At 42.4% G+C, this 18,259-nt stretch overlaps 2 protein-coding genes and 1 long non-coding RNA gene across 8 annotated transcripts in view; 1 reads left to right on the plus strand and 2 right to left on the minus strand.

Moving 5' to 3' along the window:
* LOC114766683 (alanine aminotransferase 2-like) lies at positions 1-10,320 on the minus strand. Of its 3 annotated transcripts, none has more exons than XM_028957771.1 (12): positions 10,140-10,320; positions 6,850-7,036; positions 3,578-3,667; positions 3,189-3,297; positions 2,965-3,098; positions 2,375-2,618; positions 2,209-2,288; positions 1,626-1,762; positions 1,231-1,405; positions 926-1,081; positions 717-829; positions 1-626 (listed from the first exon to the last, which is right to left on the minus strand). In XM_028957771.1, exons 2-12 carry the CDS (start codon positions 6,985-6,987, stop codon positions 536-538), a joined length of 1,467 nt encoding a protein of 488 aa, XP_028813604.1. In that variant the 5' UTR covers positions 6,988-7,036; positions 10,140-10,320; the 3' UTR covers positions 1-535. The 3 variants fall into 3 exon arrangements, with proteins under 3 accessions (XP_028813604.1, XP_028813611.1, XP_028813621.1); XM_028957778.1 differs by lacking the exon at positions 10,140-10,320 and adding an exon at positions 7,858-7,996; XM_028957788.1 differs by lacking the exon at positions 10,140-10,320 and adding an exon at positions 7,156-7,303.
* On the plus strand, positions 7,742-14,087 carry LOC114766703 (uncharacterized). Its single transcript, XR_003742848.1, has 3 exons — positions 7,742-8,133; positions 8,823-8,954; positions 13,639-14,087. It is a non-coding gene; the product is annotated as an uncharacterized LOC114766703 (long non-coding RNA).
* The window catches only part of ppp1r16a (protein phosphatase 1, regulatory subunit 16A), a 16,513-nt gene continuing 10,726 nt past the window's right edge, over positions 12,473-18,259 (minus strand). For 3 of the 4 annotated variants that reach the window (XM_028957759.1, XM_028957729.1, XM_028957749.1), the window contains 9 exons: positions 17,928-17,998; positions 16,476-16,621; positions 16,270-16,373; positions 15,385-15,509; positions 15,037-15,162; positions 14,636-14,711; positions 14,235-14,364; positions 13,967-14,129; positions 13,316-13,831 (listed from right to left, as the gene is read on the minus strand). In XM_028957759.1, the coding sequence (XP_028813592.1) occupies positions 13,316-13,831; positions 13,967-14,129; positions 14,235-14,364; positions 14,636-14,711; positions 15,037-15,162; positions 15,385-15,509; positions 16,270-16,373; positions 16,476-16,621; positions 17,928-17,998 (1,457 nt within the window). Of the gene's footprint in view, positions 13,832-13,966; positions 14,130-14,234; positions 14,365-14,635; positions 14,712-15,036; positions 15,163-15,384; positions 15,510-16,269; positions 16,374-16,475; positions 16,622-17,927; positions 17,999-18,259 lie in introns of all 4 variants that reach the window. The other variant, XM_028957738.1, reaches the window with a different exon arrangement.

The following is an 18,259-nucleotide window of genomic DNA, read 5'->3' on the forward strand; positions in this document are numbered from 1 at the left end:
TACTTTAATAAATCTTTAATAATTCACTTCAATATGTTTCAGCAATGTTGTATTTGAGCACTCACTTTTTCAACATATTCTTATTCAAATTCTCTCTATTAAGCCTCCTGTAAAGAGTTTATTTAGAACTTGACCAACTTTCTTATGGCACCCTTGTAAATCAAATTTCATATAAATAAAAGAAATAAAACAGTATGACGTACAAACACACAGTAAAATCATTAAAATTACCGGACAGCCATTTTCTATTTTACATTTAGAAAGCTGCAGTTGTAAAAGAGGACCTAAAAAACAGGAACTATTCCATATCACAGAAGATTAATCAATCAAAGGTGCTTGCCTGTCATGGGAATAGAAGGCAGTAAATGGTGCTCTCAGTGACTCAGAGTTTCCTAAACTCTTTGTACATTTTTTGCAGCACCTGTATGTCAGTGGGCCATCTTGCCCGTACGGTGTTTAGGGTGCAACCAAGTGCTGACAGAGTTGTTTAGAACTTGGGTGAGTCTTGAGGTTCTGACAAGAGACTTGGGCAGGGTTAGGAATAGCGCTCAGTAAAGCGCTGGTGAAACTCTTTCACCTTAGCCAAGAAGATCTTCAGTTTGTCAGTGGGAGGGAGAATAGTCATCCTGTACAGAGACATGAAAAAGAAAAGACATGATTCAACAAAGAAGATAGATGAATGCTGAATAGCAGTCAAAACATTCAAAAATTCAAACCTGAAGTGGTATGTTCCATCTCTCTGTCCAAAGCCACTTCCTGGGACAACACAGATGCCCATCTCATCCAGTAATGTCATACAGTAAAACATGTCTGGTGCCTGTCCCTTCTCCTGAAGAACAAACAAGAAAGATATAATAAAAATGGCATGAGCATTAGTAAAAAGGTCAAAAATAAAGGCAATTTATATGTAGTGTGAAATAGACACCTTTGCTTCCTCTATGGCTTTATGAGGAATCTGGATCTGGGGGAAAGAGTACATTGCTCCCTGTACTGGATTGCAGCGGATCCCTGGGACCTTATTTAATATTTCTTCCGTCATCCGCGCCTTTTCTGCAAGAGCAGCCAGCACAGCTGTACGCTCCTACGGGTGACACATAATTCAGGTAAACATCATCTCACAGATCATTTCATCAAACAGACCAATAAAGAAATAAAAAAAAATTTGGATTATACAAAATTCTTGTTTCTCTGTGTTTTACACGTTCTAATTAAGACCATAAAAAGACTAACGTTCATAAAGGTGGAGTATGAAGGTTCATCGGGTTGAGGGGGATTCACCACCAGGTCCAAAAGAGCCTGTCCAGGCACAGGTGGACACAGCCGAACTGAAACAAGTTTAGTGAGCTGAGCCTTCACTGCAGGATCCAGGTTTATCACCTCCATGTATCCACCTCGGAAACCACATCTAGAAGAGATAAACAGCAATCAACACCAGCAATTATACATACAATGTTAGAACTATGCTTAAACACAAACTACTGTGTTACACATTATTAAATTCAAACCAAGATTTAATTGTTCCCAAGGTTGTGTCTGACATTTTGGGAGACAATTATATAGGATAGAATTTAGACATTTCTGGCATGAATGTATTTATTCATGTAATGTAATAATAAAAAACTTACTCTCCCATATAGCACTTAGATGTAGAGTGGAAGGAGGCCAGCTCCACTTTCTCTGAGTATTTGGGTCCCATCTCAAACAGCACCTTTTTAAACGAGTGGAATTGACAGCCCTCTGCATACACATTGTCCTGATAAACCTGTATTAATATGGGAAGAGAACATGGATGTGTCAAAAATATAATTAATACAAATCTCATATGAATAGCAGTAAGTGAATGTGATAGATTTAATATTCTTGTCATGCACATTCTCCAGTCCACATTGGAGAAATGCATACATTGCTTCTATGCCTGTCAATTGCTCATTTAAAAAATTGGGGTGAGATACGATGCTTTTTCATGTGCAGAATGCAATTCCTTTTTTAGTTGTGCCTAGTAACTACTACTATGGCATGAACTAATAGCAAACAGGCCAGCGTTTTTCAGTTCAATTAAGAAGTCATGGCTAAATGTTGTATTTAATAACATGGTAATGGCAGCACACAACTACCAGCTAAGCTTAGGTAGGTTTCCTGTGCAATGCAAATCGAGAAAGGGTGATGAACAGACATGAAACAGGCATCACTTGTGAAGGAAACTCTTACCTCATCGGCCATCAGGAAGAGATTTTCCTCAGCAGCAAATCGGATCACATCTTCTATGCACTGTCTGCTCTGGACCTGACCTGCCGCGAATCAAGCAGAGCAACAATTAGCCAGAAACAGGCTGACATTAACTGAGGGACGTGGGCCCATGAAGGAGCTGTCGTACCAGTGGGGTTGCCAGGGTTTATGACACACAGCGCCCGCGGGTTGCAGTGCTTCCTGGCGGCCTCCAGGGCGCGCCGCAGCTCACCCACAGCCAGGCTCCAGTTGTTGGACTCGTCCAGGTAGTAGTTGATTTGTATAGCACCCAGGTCAGCCAGGGCGGCGGAGTAGAGAGGATACTGGGGGATTGAGATCATCACACCGGTCCTTGTTGGGCCTTCGCCTGACACTAAAAGCTTCAGCATTGTCTGGAATAAAAACCAAAATAAAAGCAGAGAAAACCACCTTAAATGAGTCCATAATGCAAGGTTAATAGTCTTTGCCAAATGTTAATTAGAGGACTTTGGATCAAATCAGATTAAAGAACTACTGGACAAGGATTATGAAATGCTTTCAGAGAGGGATGAAAAGCACGTTCACACCTTTTGACCTGACTACATGCTGACATGCATTATGTGTTGATTTGCTATTTTGCTGATCTGGCCAACCTCCTTTTAAGAGACCTGGTCACAGGGCTGGTTGATAAATGTCAATCCGGGCACACATTACATTCACTAACTGATAATACAGACGGGTACAGTGTAACATTCTCACCGCGATGGCATCACTGGCTCCTGTAGAGAGGTAGATGTTGTCTGGGTTGGAGGGGACTCCGCCGTCGCGGCGCACAATGTAGCGTGAGACATCCTGTCGCACCAGTTCGATTCCCTGACTGGCGCTGTAAGCACCTGAGACAACGACCAATTACACACAACATAGAGTCCCATACAGGTACATTAAACAATTCACATCATTTCACGTCACGGGAGTGGCCTCACCAATACTTCCTCCTCCACAGGCCTGAAGGATGCGTCGTGCTCGGTCTTTTGCGTCTTCGGGGAACTTGTTGTCGTTCAAAAGCTCTGGGTACGAGCAGAGTGCTAGCACCTGATTTCAAGCATACACAAAACACACCAGACAAAACGATAAAAGCCAAATAAGCCCAATGGCATTAAATGTAATGTGAGGCTCCTGACTAAGCTGCTCCTTACGTAATTCTCTAAAACAACAGGATAACATATATAAAATATTTAGGTAAAAAAATGAATTGCAAACATTAATTGTTCTTCAAAAACAGAATTTCAAACAGAATTTGTAAAAGTGCTTTTGGCGGATTATCTTGACAGCTGTCATTCCTATGCGCTTTCGGTCCAGCTTTTGACCGTACCTGTCTGAAGAACGTGATTGGCTGCTGACCCATGGCATGACAGTCTCCAATGTTGGCCTTGATCACTTCTGTGAAGGGCTTCTTGACTCCCTTCATGATGAAAGAGAACGAAAGCTTAATATAACAATGATCAGATAGTGAAAGACCAGACCAGCATTCCAGCCCCAAAAAAATTGAAGAAAAATCATATGTACTTTGATTCTGCCTTATAATACAAATGTTTTACATTTTTACATGATTGAAGTTCATCTTCACAAAAGGTGATTCTTCGGCCCACCCTGCTCGCATACACTACTCACAATAAGTTTCGGGATATTGTTATTTACATGAGTGCTTTTCCTATTTGCTCTGAATTGAAAAGTGAAAGTGAAGTGATTGTCATTGCGATCCGCAGCACAGTACACAATGAAATGTGTCCTCTGCCTTTAACCATCACCCTTGGTGAGCAGTGGGCAGCCATGACAGGCGCCCGGGGAGCAGCGTGTGGGGACGGGGCTTTGCTCAGTGGCACCTCAACGGCACCTTGGCGAACCTTCTGATCACGGGGCCGCTTCCTTAACCACCAATGTCCCACAATTTTAATAAAATAACTAAAAGTTCCCTTTGATATTACTAGTAATGTATGAGAAGAAACACCATTTTCATCAGTTTAATATTTATTACCCCAAAAATTCAGACAATAACAGGGATAGCTCCAAATACACGCAGTTCTGCCAGGTCATGTGGGGGTGAAGTACGATCATTCAGTCTCTGCTTCAACTGGTCCCAGATGTGCTCTATGGGGTTCAGGTCAGGGGACATTGATGGCTATATCATGCCATACCATTCCATTCCATTCCAACTTCCTGAAGTCAAGCTGTGACAATTCTACCACGATGTGGTGTTTTTGTGTCAGTGGAGTCACCTGAAACAATCGTCTGGTGGTGGAGTCGTTTGCAAATGGTTTGTCTAGAAACCCTAGAACCCCTCGCATTTTGTGAATGGGTCTGTCTGAATGCATAGGTCCTTAGGTACTGGTCATCATTGTGGTCTATCATTCGTGGGGCTCCACACCTGGGTCGGTCATGAACTCTACCAGTTGTTCTGTATCTTGATATCCCTAACTTATTGCGAGTAGTGTACGGCGTGGGCCATTTATATGGGATACACCTTAATAAAATGGGAATGGTTGGTGATATTTATGTCCTGTTTGTGGCACATTAGTATATGTGAGGGGGCAAACTTTTCAAGATGGGTGGTGACCATAGTGGCCATTTTGAAGTCGGTCATCTTGGATCCAACTTTTGTTTTTTCAATAGGAAGAGGGTCATGTGACACATCAAATTTAGTTTTAATGTAACTTTATTCTTTCATGAGTTATTTACAAGTTTCTGACCTCTCATAAAACGTGTTCAATGTCACCAACCATTCCCATTTTATTAAGGTGTATCCATATAAATGGCCCACCCTGTATACTCCAATATCTTTAACATCTTTTTAATTAATTAAGAACTGCCACAAGCTTTCAACTTTCAACTGGGATTCTACGGTATAAGAACATAATCCAGTTTCACCTCCCAACCACCTAACTGCGGTTTTCGTTCCCTCCCGAATATCAAACAAATGCCATTCAGTTTGTTCTCCAGTGTCTTTATTCCTGCTCTACTGTCATTGGCCAGTTTCTGAGGGGTGTTGGCTGATTTCTTCCAATTACATTTAGGATCTCTTAGTCACAGTACAGCATACCTCTGCATAAAAAATGACAAGTCATTAATCTAATAAATCACTGGACCGATGCTTTAGTGTACTATTTTACAGAGTAATGCTTAAGGTCTTTATCGTTAATGTGTTACATTTTTCTTCTTCTGTTAAACATTAATGTAGGTGGAGACAGCAAAGAAAATGTGTTTAATCATCTCAAACACCCGCACACACATATGTACACACACACCACCCTCTTCTTGATCCCACTGCATCCTCCCTCATTAGCAGCTTTGTGTCACCAGTCCCCTTTGCCCCCGGTGTGGCACAAAGCCTGGCACAGTCCGCACCTGGCACAGGGGCACAGCCACAGCTCTGGGCAAATAGAGCGGTGACTGGCGTGTCGGGGTGCCGGTATGAAAGAAAGAGACAAAGCGAGCAACACAGAGGGGCTTAGTGTTTCCAGGAATCCGATATAAGGCCTGATACTAAGCTCTCTCTGCTCATTAGTAAGCTGCTGCAAGCATTTTAACCAGACGAACACACAAATACGTCAAACTGCAGAACCTGCGGAAACTGTGGTGCACCATACGCTGCCTGTACAACCAGACGTGTCAGATCTCTCGCGGAACTGACCTCACAAATAGGGCCCAATGGGTCACAATTATTATTATAAAACTCGTTTAATGTTTTTACCCCCCAAGGAAGACAAGGAGATCTCAAAATCGCGAGATATTATAGAAAATGAGTTGGTCCAGCGGGACTCTCCATGTCGCTCTGAATAAGGGCGTCTGCTACATATCACAAGTGTAAATGTGAATGTACACTGATTACGCAACAGACATGTATTTGAAATATATCATTTGATCTAAATGTTCATAATGATATGATATTGCTATATCAGAGCTTTGTAGTTGTCTGAATTTTCAAAACCGAAAACATAAATATCATAGCAATTTGGGTTTGTTGTGCAGCGGGAAAATTCCCATGATGCATCACTCTGTGTCTGTCTGTGCATGTGCCTCCTTTATTGCACTTCCCAGTCCAACCCATAGCGAAAAAAAAAAGAACAAAGACCCCAGTGTTACTGGCGTTTCAGAAGATTCGGCCACGTACCCGTGGCGCAGCCTGCACGTGAGTGAGTGACTCTGGTCACAACCGGGGGGTCACAGCGGGCCGCGCCCCGCACCGCGACCAGAACATGGAATTCAGAGTAAAAATCGCCACCCGATGAACACCGCCGGTGTTCTGCAGCCCACAAAGTAACGCAACACTCAAGCCTGCACTTGCCCCGGTCGGAGGTGAGCGTGCCGGCTGGCGCCGGGATACACCCCAATACTGGTTCTACACTCTATATTGCACTTTGATGTGGCACCGCGAGCTACTGTCACTAGTCATGCGGTCGCGGCCAAGTTTGCATGATCATGTCTCATTTGCACTTTTTATGTCGTGTCGGTCATTTTGTCAAATGTCACACAATCTCCTCAGGATTTCGACCCTCGATATCTGAACAACAGGCGAGAGGTCGAGGTCAAGCGGGTCTTCGTGTCGAACCTTTGCCCCAGCACTGATGGAGCACAGCACACACTCACCTCCTGCAGCTCCTTCTCCAGCTGCATGGCCCTCTGCACGATGGGGCCGCGGACCGCGTACTCCACCCGCTTAATGTTGGGGTTCATGGTGTCCAGGGTGAGCACCCTCTCCGGGTGCAGCAGGCCGTTTTCCGTCATGTTCGTCCGGGATTTATCGCTCGGCTGCGGGGAGTGCGGTCGCAGGAGTCTGGGTGTGAGAGAGAGAGAGAGAGAGAGAGAGAGAGAGAGACCACTTTATTACAAACCAGTCATGTTACAAATAAAAGAAACCAGTAAAGGCAGGCGATACAACCACAGAAAACTCACAATCCAGCAAAGCAGTCAGTTTCATAAACACAGTCACCGAGAGAGAGAGGGGGAGAGAGTGTGAGAGAGAGAAAGAAAGAGAGAGAGGGAGAGAGAGGGAGAGAAGTAGAGAGAGAGGGATGGTGAGAGAGCGAGCGAGAGAGAGGGAGAGAGGGAGGGGGAGCAAAAGAGAGAGGGAGAGAAGTAGAGAGAAACAGGGAGAGAGAGAGGGAGAGCGAGCGAGAGAGAGGGCGAGAGAGAGGGATGGTGAGAGAGAGAGAGAGAGAGAGAGGGCGAGAGAGAGGGATGGTGAGAGAGAGAGAGAGAGAGAGAGAGAGGGAGGGAGAGCGGAAGAGAAAGTTGTAAACTGGATCGCGTGTGACACGTCCAGCTGCGTGACGTGGAGCGACAGACAGAGCGCGACAGCTGTTCGTCACACACACACACACACACACACACACACGGCGAGCCGACAGCGCACATGACACTTTCGTTCACTATTTATCTACTTTATACAAAAATAAAGTTACGTCCTGGCGTGTTTGTGTGTGTGTGTGCGTGAGATTGCGTAAAAAAACCTCACGCGAGACCAAGCTGCCGGGTTCAGATAACAACACCGCTACCTTCTACAAACGCCCATGCGGACGAATTCGCTCGTCTAAAACGCCGTGCTAGTTAAAAACACAAGAAGAAGAAGAAGAAGAAGAAGAAGAAGAAGAGAACCGTGTTCGGGTCCCGCCGCCCAACTCCAAACAGCCTGCCGTTACGCAGCGCGGCTCGGCCTCCAGACGCTGGAGCTCGTCGCGGACCCGCAGCTTATAAAGCGACCTGGACGTCGCCACTCCCTCCCCGCCAACCGAGCTGACGTCCCGCAGCCCGCAGAAGCACCCAAAACAACCTTTATTTCTTATATAGCCCAAAATCGCATGAAGTATGTCGCAATGGGCTTTACGTGGACGTGTACTCGCCACAGCCTGTTGGCATGGCAACAGAGTTCAGGTAGTAAGTTAGTTTATTTCTTTTTTTTTTTTTTTTTTGGTTCAGTGATACCATACCTGCAGCGGAAGGACATTCATGTTCGTTTAAAGTGAAGTGATTGTCATTGTGATACACAGCAGCACAGCACACGGTGCACACAACGAAATGTGTCCTCTGCTTTTAACCATCACCCTGAGTGAGCAGTGGGCAGCCATGAAAGGCGCCTGGGGAGCAGCGCGTGGGTACGGTGCTTTGCTCAGTGGCACCTCAGTGACACCTTAGCGGATCGGGATTCTAACCGGCAACCTTCTGATTATGGGGCCGCTTTCTTAACCGCTAGGCCACCACTGCCCGTGCATCATTAAACATCATTTAACTGCTGTTAACTTTTTTTTTTTTTATCATTTGAATTTCTTTCTTGATGTCAATTGTTTTTTTGTGGAGTTTTTCGTGGGACTTTATAAAACCTGCAACACAGAGAGGACGCTGTGCACAACACAGCGGTTACAAACAGGAGAGGAAGAACAAGTTAATGCTAGAGGCCTACTAACTCAAAGGGTTAACATGGGGGAACAGACCCCCACACTTTGTTGGTACGTGTTGCTAAGGGCAGTAGTTAATGACATGACTCTCACATCCTTGTCTTCCTTCTGCACCGCAGCAGATTGTCCGCATTGATTGTCGAACCCGTTTTATCCCCATTTACCCAGGCTGGGGAGCAGGACCGAGAAATGCACTGTCACATGCATGGCTGGGTTCCTGTGAAGATGAAAGTGAGTTAATCCTTCATCCACGATCACCTGTTGATGTAATGACACTAAACCGGACACAGATGTTAAACGGTAAGATACTACTGGGTGATTCTCTGGAAAATGAAACAAAGCACTTTTACTTGTCCTAATATTTAATGTGGAACATCATTTAATTTATCTATGTATTTAAAAACCTGAAGGTTTTGCAGACATTTGAAACACAGCTACTTCTCGCAATGTAAAATTTGTATTCATTTCAATGAAATTCAAAACACATTATTATCATAACCCAGACATTCAAAGATCAGTATGTTATATTGAATAGTGCTTCAGGCCTATTTAAAATATTCATATTCAATATTCAATGCACCACATTTTAATTCTTAGTACTGGCTATAATATGTTAAACCTAACAGCACTCATGTAGCATTTAGACCAGTGACGTTGTCGCTGGAGATGTGATGGTCATTTTAGTTGCATATATTGGTATTGCATTAACATTATTTTATTGAAGTGTTGCACAGTTTTCACGCCCATTATACATTAAAGTATTTGGTGCAATAGTTTTGTCTGAATGCTTGTAGATTTCACAGATCTTTATTGTGAAAGTTTGTTTTAACAAGTGAGACTAGTTTTCTGTGTCCCGTGCATCACATGGCAAGTTTTCAAACTGCTTGTATGGCTTTTGTCATAACTTTATATTGAACTACCCAGTAGTAAAGCTCGACAAGTACTACATACATGTCACACTTGTTCATAGTTCTGACCACTAGTTAAGGGGATAAGTGTTATCAAAATGTCCCATGTATCACGCAGAGAATCGTCCTATTACAATTAAGCGTTTACCATTTGTAAAACAGAATTTCCTCTTGTGGAAATGGCACTGAGCTATGGGACATAAGATGTCTCACATCCACTTTTACTCACTCATGTCTACGAGGTAGTAATATTGTTAAATGCAGGTGTCACGACTGGCAAAAAAAGCTGAGAAATTCCTCTCCACTGACAGTTTAAGCTTACAATTAAATAGGCCTGTATGGTTTTAAGCATTAAATGTTCAGAAAAATGCTCCTATACTGTCCACTAATCATCTTTCAATAAATATCAATTTTCATCAAGTATCAGTTGTTAATAAGAGAAAAATAGAAATTACTGAAATTCCACAAAAGTGAAGCTACATTCAGAACAGCCCCATTCATACACGCTGTGAACTGTAAATGGAAGCTATTTTGAGTTTGAACACAAGGCACGCGTAACAGTTATAGATCATTTTACCTTCCTCGATGTGACTTGAGCCACAGTTGTCCTCTTAGATATAATCTATCCGTCCTTCTCTCTTGCCTTCCCCCACTCGGCCCTGATTGCGGTCTGAGACGCTCTGTGGTCTTTAGTATTCCAGGGAACTGTTGGTTACATCACATCTCCAGAGTCCGTCCCCCTTCCTTTTCAGTGAGTGTCCTCTCAGAAGAGAGCAACAAACCTTCCACGTGACCTTTGGCCCTGCTGTTTCAGCAACCTGCCAGTCACCTGGGAAGTGGCGAGAACCAAGTCACATGCCAACCAAATCTCAGGAAACTCAGATCCTGTCATGGTGTCCGGGCCATGTCATGTCACAAGTTTCTGTAATGTGATCCTGGTTAAGAGAGGGAGAGAGAATTTTGGCATGGGTCCTCCGAAATGCAGAGTGTGAGCAGTAGAAGAAGACACCTGATCTTCATTCATGTTTTCGGGGGGTGACTGTTACATGTCCTCCTCCTTCGTAGGTCATCATGTGATGTTTCACATTTTGTCCAGAGGAAATGTCAAGACACCCATAATAAATTACAAAGCTAAAGGCTTCTCTGGATACACATGGGTGCTACATTATTGACAGGATTTTAACACCAATATACCTGCTGGATAGTTTAATTTCAGTTTTTATTATAATGCACATTTAAAGAAACAACATTAGAATTGTGATTCTAATATCTGTACCATTATCTTCAGTAGACTATAAAACATGTCCCTTTGGACTTCTTATCCTCACAAAGGGCAGCCATAGTAAGAAATAATAAAAGTTAGCCAACTTGGTGATTAGCCAGGATTCAGGTTGTCCAGGAGAGAGCCAAGAATGGAGGGAAGGTTATTTTGTGTCCTGCAGGGCCATTAAAAGTCCAACTACACCACATAAAGCCAGCCACTAACTGTAGTAACCTCCAGTTCTGAAAACTCAACATCAGCAAGTAGCAACTCGGCTGTTTAAAAGGGAAACTCCTTACCTCACTGATAAATCGCTGTCTTTCTACATCTCAGAACTTTCAACATGTGCAACTTGAATAGTCAGCAAGTGTGTGAGCACACAAGTGTCAGTGTCTGACCTTCATTATGTATTATGGCCATTGTTTTCATGTCTACACAGCTTAAACAGCATTTGATGCAGCTGTTTTTGCCACAAGTTGCAAAAATCAATACTCTTAAAGTGTGATATATTATATTTAGATAAAACAAGACATGTGAAAACTGTGACATCACCATAGATTCCATTTATTTATAGATTTATAAGTCGGATCAAAAAAAAAAAATGTACAAAAATCCATGTCACTAGTGACCCCTGCACAAAAACGACATCCAAATACCCCCCAACACCCCCCCCCCACCCCATTTGGTATGGCCAATCGTCCACTATATATATATATAATTCACTACTAAGGCCACCTCTGTATCTCAGAGACTGGATGCTACTGTATGTAGTTCCTTTAGTTCTTTGTATTAAAAGAAACATATCCATGCTGTTTAACCATCTTACACCAGTGACAATAGGGCAATTTGATAATAAAAAAAATAACTAGTAATAAACATAATCATTAATAAATATAATTATAATAATATATGATGAATATGTTTGTTATTGCTGCAGTATCAACATTCACAGTCACCATTTTGACCACTGTAACAGTGCAAGCAATGCCTCAATTATTTTTATTTTTATTTATTTTATACTTGAGCGGTCAAGTTCAATATTTGTGGAACACATTGTGGAACATGAATATTGCAGCATCAATTTGTGACAACATTACCCAACCCTAAAAAATAACTATATCCTTTTTCAATCATACTGCCAATTAAACTGTTAAATCTATAAAACCTCAAAATAAATTCACACCAAAGTTAACTGAAAATATATAAATATAAAATGAGGGTAGTTACAAAAAAACAGTCTACAAAGGAGACAAGCCCATAAACTTCACAACAAAGACAAAAATCTGATGTTCCTGTACTAATCAATATCAATCAATTGTTTTGTGTCATTATGTCACCATAAAGAATAATATAGAATGCACTATATTCTGTTGGACTATATATGTTCTCTCAGATAATAAAATGTACTGTACACTTTACATTAAATTGCACATGTAAACACAAATGAAACTGTGAACAAAAAGCTGTTTACAGCCTGCAAGTGACTGTGCTTGATAAATTCAGTGAAAGTGGAATATGCGTAGTACCTTCAAAAAAAATCCACTCACCAGAACTTCCAAAATAGTTCCACTAGGAAATACTCAGTTCGGAAACGGCTCAGTGGAAGCATTGTATGCATTCCTTGGTCCACTGTAATACGAACCATGTTCTCAAAAATAGTTCTTTTATTTAGCACATTCTTAAAGATGAGAGAAACAGCAGCTGATTCAGAAAACAAAAGCACATCAAGCAAAATGCGATGCAAATAATAATTTGCAAACCAGCAACTACGAACAATTTTGGGTCTGGAAATTATATATTAAATAAATAATCAATCAATCATACTCATGTAGAATTAAATACAAACATCTGAGCCAAATCAATTCACAACAATATTTTGAAAATAGATTATTTTCTTAATAGAAATTTTCAGACAAGCTACTTTACAAATTTTCATCTTTGGTTCTTGGTAAATCCCCATTAATACAACGTTTTGCCCATTAACATTCGCTTCCCATGTGGACCATGACTTCTAGTCTGGATTCTGAGCTTTTAATGTGCAAGAAAATCAAAGAAATGTAAAATCAAATTCATAATTCTGAGAGAGACGCAAGGTGAGCCTGCAGCGATCCCATGAAATATATGGAGCTTCTTAGTAAAGTGCTCAAGTTTCAGAAAATCAAAATGAAATGTTTAGCAGTCAAAAACTCTAATTTTATTAATTACTGAAATGAAAGAAAGAGAGAAAAATCTACCAACGACTGAAAAATGAAACAAACTGGAAAAAACATTGAGGCTGTGCCACAGTGTTTGTCTTCCTCAGACAAACACTGAGTCTTCCTCAGCTCCCACAGTGCTTTTTAAACAGGCAATTTTACAGCACCCTGTTTCTGTCGTGTCAAATAAACAGATTCTTTCATTTTGTGCAAAACTTTTCGTGTTTGTAGAAATGTGTATAGCTGTGTCTTGACTATGGATTCATAATGAGAACTTGGTCCCAGGTCCCACTTTTACTACATGAGTCCACAGCAAGGCTCCTTGGTGTTTTGTGCTTCTTCTTCTGGGGCCTTTAGTTTGAGGAGGGGTGGTTCTCCACTGGCAGGGGTGAAATACACTGTACTAGCTGAAGCTACTTCCTCCTGTGGTTGGGGCACTTCCTGTGGCTGAGAAGGCATCAGCTCTGAGGGGGCAGGCCCCTCCTCAGAAGTTGGAGGCAAAGGCGGAGGCGGCGCTGGGTGTTTTTGCAGCTTGGCTGCCGCACGTTGCCGTTTGAGGTCCGCCAGCGTTTGGTGGGATTTCTCCCGGGTCATGCTGTCACCTCCATCACCTTCTCCAGGGCCAGATCCTGATCCCAAGGCGGGGGTCAGTTGGTAGGACGCACTGCGGTCCATTGGCCCCCCACTGCGGAACTCACCTGGCAAAGAGGTGGACAGGGAGGTATGCAGTCCTCCATTACCAAGCAGTGAGTCCTTCTTCCTCTCACCCTGCTCATCATCCTCTCCTTGTAGAACCGCAACTGCGCTGGACACCTAACCAAAAGTGAAACAAATCATAATGATCTTAAAATGTACCAAGTTTCATTTCAGTCCCTCAGTCAAATTATATGAGAGTACAAATGTTGTGTACCTTTTGTGTCTGTGTGTGTGTGTGTGTGTGTGTCTCACCATGGCTGCATGCTGGTTGAGCTCTGCGTCCGTCTGTCTGTCCTCATCATCATCTGCTGCCTCAGGCTGTCTGCCGCGCTCCTGCCACACCATGGCTTCTTTATGGTGCTCCCGTCGGTACAGCGACGAGCGTTCGTTCACACTCACACGCCGCACTACCTTACTGCTCAAACACACCACAGAAAACATTCCAAGTCAGTGAAACGAGGAACACTCCATCCCTTCTTTACCATTCTTTTTTTTTTTTTTTTTTCCCCCACTTTCTTACCCCCTGCTGCTGGCACTGGAGGCTCTTCTCTGCAGGGTACCCTTGTGCCGGTCCTGATTCTTCATGATGGCATCATGTTTATGTTTTAACTCCAGCATTTTGGCTCTTACCTCCTCGTCAGCACACACATCTGTGGAGACAATGACAACATCAAGCACAAATGCAAAGCTGTGTGGGAAACTACACCTAATATCAACAAATGTAAATACATCATCCAACAGCAGGTTACACTAATATTACGTTGCCCTGTTTATGAGTTACAGATGATTCAAAGTCATGATGGGGAATTTTGAACATATCTAAACATTTAATATCTAAATGTTGAGTAAAGTTTAGAAAAAAAAGTGTTGTAAATCTCTATAAAAGAAACATCCATGTCTAGAGTGCTCAATCCCATTTACCCAGCGGAGTCTCATCCAGGGCAGACTTGGCATTAAGATTGGCCCCATGAGCTACCAGTAGCTCCACCATCTGAATCTGTGAGAAACATATACATCAAGCTAATCAAAACCTCAACAATCATTGCATTTACAGCATTTTTCAGACGCCTTTATCCATAGCGACTTACAATCAGTAGTTACAGGGACAGTCCCCCCCATTTACGACCATTGTGTCCCTGAGCAAGAAACTTAACCCTGAGTGGCTCCAGTGAGAACTGTCCCTGTAACTACTCGAGATCAGGGCATCTGATAACATTAGGTTACATTTACATAATTTTTGGACCATAACCCACCTACATTTTACTTAATGAATACTTAACCATCCTGCTCTAATAAGTAAGTAATTGTGCTGCAGTGCTCACCTGACTCCAGCAGGAGGCGGCGTGGAGTGGAGTCCAGCCATCATTGTCCTTATCCTCCACAGGTACCCTGTGCTCTAGCAACAGCTCCCCCACAGAGGCGTACCCATTAGCAGCCGCTATGTGCAGCTGGAGAAGGTCCGTAGAAAAGGATATTAGGACACAGTGCTTACAGTTCTTAACATTCCCAGCATAATGCTCTCTGTTTCAACCTACCATATTAATTCGCTTACAAATTATTGTCTACATTAATGCTGTTAATAAGACACTGCCAATGGCTCTACCAAGGTTGATAACCACTGGTTTAAATGTATTCTTTTTATATACTGTATCTCAAGCACATAAACACACCAGCGTAGCCCCCTGCTCATCTTGCAAATTCAGGTCTTTTCCATTCTCTATCAGAGATTGAATGTCAGCCAGCATCTGCCTCTCTTTTGCACTTCGGCACTCATCTATTCTCTCCTGAGTTATGCCTGCATACAATGAAAGACAGGAAAAGATCGGTTAAAATGATACAAAACATCACAGTACTTCCTCACACTCACAAGCATTTACGTTCAACAGATAAGGAACCTGTTTATGAAAAATGTCACTTTGTGAGATTTAACTTTATTACTGGTTCCCCTAGCCTGTCTTTGGTCCTGTAGTGGCTAGAAATAGGCGTAAAGAGTGCTTTGGTGATTCCGTTTCGCCATTTAGAGAGCGGCAGCTCAGACGGACGGATCTGGAATTTGTCCCTTTATGTTGTCATAAGGGGAAACGTTACCTCCCCTTTGTCATGCTTTGTCCACCCAGAGAATTTCCCACCCCTCACCTAAAAGGTAACTGCACCGCCAGTCATGGCTTGGAAACATGCGAAGCATTGCAGTTGCTCATTGATTGGATGTAAATAAAAAAGGGCACAAATAGTTCAGTCATGCAAGACTGAGGAAACAGAGGGTTACATTTTTTTCTGGATCACTTGTATAGGCCGCTCTCCTCCTCGTCCTGCCTCTCTCCTCCTCTTTAGTATTTAAAGCTACACAAACCGAAATGGTGTGTACTGGGGGAAATCTCTTTCTGGGACTGGCTGTAATTCTGCACCATGCCTGAATTTCGTAAAGAGACTTCAGATGCAGTATTTGGGTAGTATTTAATCTTACAATATTTTAAGTCACCTAATTTGTCTAAGGGAAATGCTAGTGTGCAAATAAAATGTACAATCCAGACCTGCCATTGGTGCCTCACACTTACCCTGCTCTGCCATGACCATTTCAATGAGCTCCAGGGTGGCCTCATCCTCACAGAGGTCATAGGGCATGTTGCCGTCAGCGTTCACTGCTAGCAGGTCAGCACCACTGTGCACAATGCATAAGGAACATGCCCATATATGAAACACGCAGACACACTCAAAGCCTATAAAATGCCAGATCATGAAAGACAGCGAAAAAGCGACTCACGCCTGCACCAGCAGTTGAACCAAGCCGGTGTGTCCACAGGTGGCAGCAGCATGTAACGGCGTCCAGAGTTCACTGTCACAGGCGTTCACACTGGCACCAGCATCCAGCAGACACTGCACCACCTCCACAAAGTCATCAATGCAGCACTGGGACATAACCAGGACATAAAATTCATCTAACAATGCAAAAGTGTTCTATATGGTGTGACACAGTTAGATTCTATTTTAGAAGTAATGTGTAAAATATAGTTCCCTGGATAATTAGTAGTATATCAGTATAATAATCAGAAAGCATTCCACAGAACACACAGGATATACAGAACACACCCAGTTTACACCCCCCCCCCAACAGACATATCACTTCTGATTAAATAATAAAAAGTTGTTATTCAACCACTAACAAGAAAGTTTATTACTTGTAATAGAGTGGCCTCTTTATGGCTACTTATTTCTACTTTGATATATTAAAAATATCTGCACCTAGGCCATAAATATTGGAGCATTACATTCTGTTGTTGGTCAGACATTGTGACTAGGCATGCACAATTTTTAAATAGGACGGACATAATCTATCCACACAAAACCAGAAATGCTATAGTCAGCTCTAGGAAGTTCCACATACACGCAAATACAGTCAGTAAATCCCAGCATTCACCAGCTCTCCGTGATAGTGTGTGTGCAGTCTCATATATTTGCATAGGTGCCCCTTCCGCTGGTAAATACTCCCCAGGGCCAGCAAAACCAAGGCTAAAATGTACTTGTGTTTTACTAGCAGCTGTCTATCTAGCACTTTGTGTGTGTTGTACATAGGATGTGTGTGACATTTTTGTTGCCTAAAATACTGTTAAAACAAAATTACACATCTCTCTCTTTTCAACCTTTATGTTCCTGACTGGTCTTTGTTGGCGTCACTGGGAGTGACAGAGGGACGATTGAACCCAAGAAGGGCTAAGCAAGGAGCCATAAGGGGGCAGTGTGAGCCCACAAACACATTTCACACACTAGACTCTGACACAACGGAGACACAACACAGATAAATAAAACATCATGTTGTGAGTGTAAAGAAAACGGGGAAAAAAAAAAACAGGAATATGGAAAAGCACTGAGGCAGTGTATGAACTACAGATGCTCCTGTCAGTTCGCCCCATTCATCCCAAGTTTCTGGTTGTACTATTTTAAAGTGGTAACACCAAATGTTGGTACTGTGTTGTTGGAACAATTTTATTTAATTGGCCATTAGGTCATTTAGAAATTTCATTGTACTGACAACTCTTTTCCAGACAAGTTGTAAATGACTCTGGTGGCTGGAAATGGCTGTTAATGATGAAATATCTGCATACATTTTGAGAAACCCATTATCAGCAACAATTGAGTTTTATCGTGGGAAAGCAAGGACATTTCGAAATGACCCTAAACTTTTGAATGGCAGTGTATTTATGTGCATAAATGGTACCTGGTGTAATGCTGTGAGGCCATCTTCATTGAAGAGGTCCGGACCAACTCCACTGTTCAGCAGTTCTCTCACTGAATATCAAAACAAAGGCACACATAAAACACAAGAATTAATCACTCCCACCATTTCATTTATGGAATTTGTACAGTCATGAACTGCAAATCAACACACTTAGCGCTGCAAAGCTAAAAAGGAAAAAACACTATCTGATAAAAACCTAAAAGCTGTTGAACATGAAGCATGAGTCATTTCCCTTTGAATGAAGTTAGTTTATAGAGGTGCTCGCTGCGGTTAAAACCAAATGTCAACTCAAGTTTAGACTTTGTTGGGGT

Source organism: Denticeps clupeoides, chromosome 2, assembly GCF_900700375.1.
Source record: "Denticeps clupeoides chromosome 2, fDenClu1.1, whole genome shotgun sequence".
In the NCBI taxonomy this organism is placed as follows: Eukaryota; Metazoa; Chordata; class Actinopteri; order Clupeiformes; family Denticipitidae; genus Denticeps; species Denticeps clupeoides.

Bases quoted from the DNA above. Each gene is read 5' to 3' on its own strand.
- LOC114766683 (XM_028957771.1), bottom strand. From the start codon at position 6,987: ATGACGGAAAACGGCCTGCTGCACCCGGAGAGGGTGCTCACCCTGGAC. The intron at 3,298-3,577 runs GTACGGTCAAAA...GCTTGAAATCAG, and splicing joins CAATCACGTTCTTCAGACAG to GTGCTAGCACTCTGCTCGTA. The intron at 3,099-3,188 runs GTGAGGCCACTC...TCGTTGTCTCAG, and splicing joins CTGTGGAGGAGGAAGTATTG to GTGCTTACAGCGCCAGTCAG.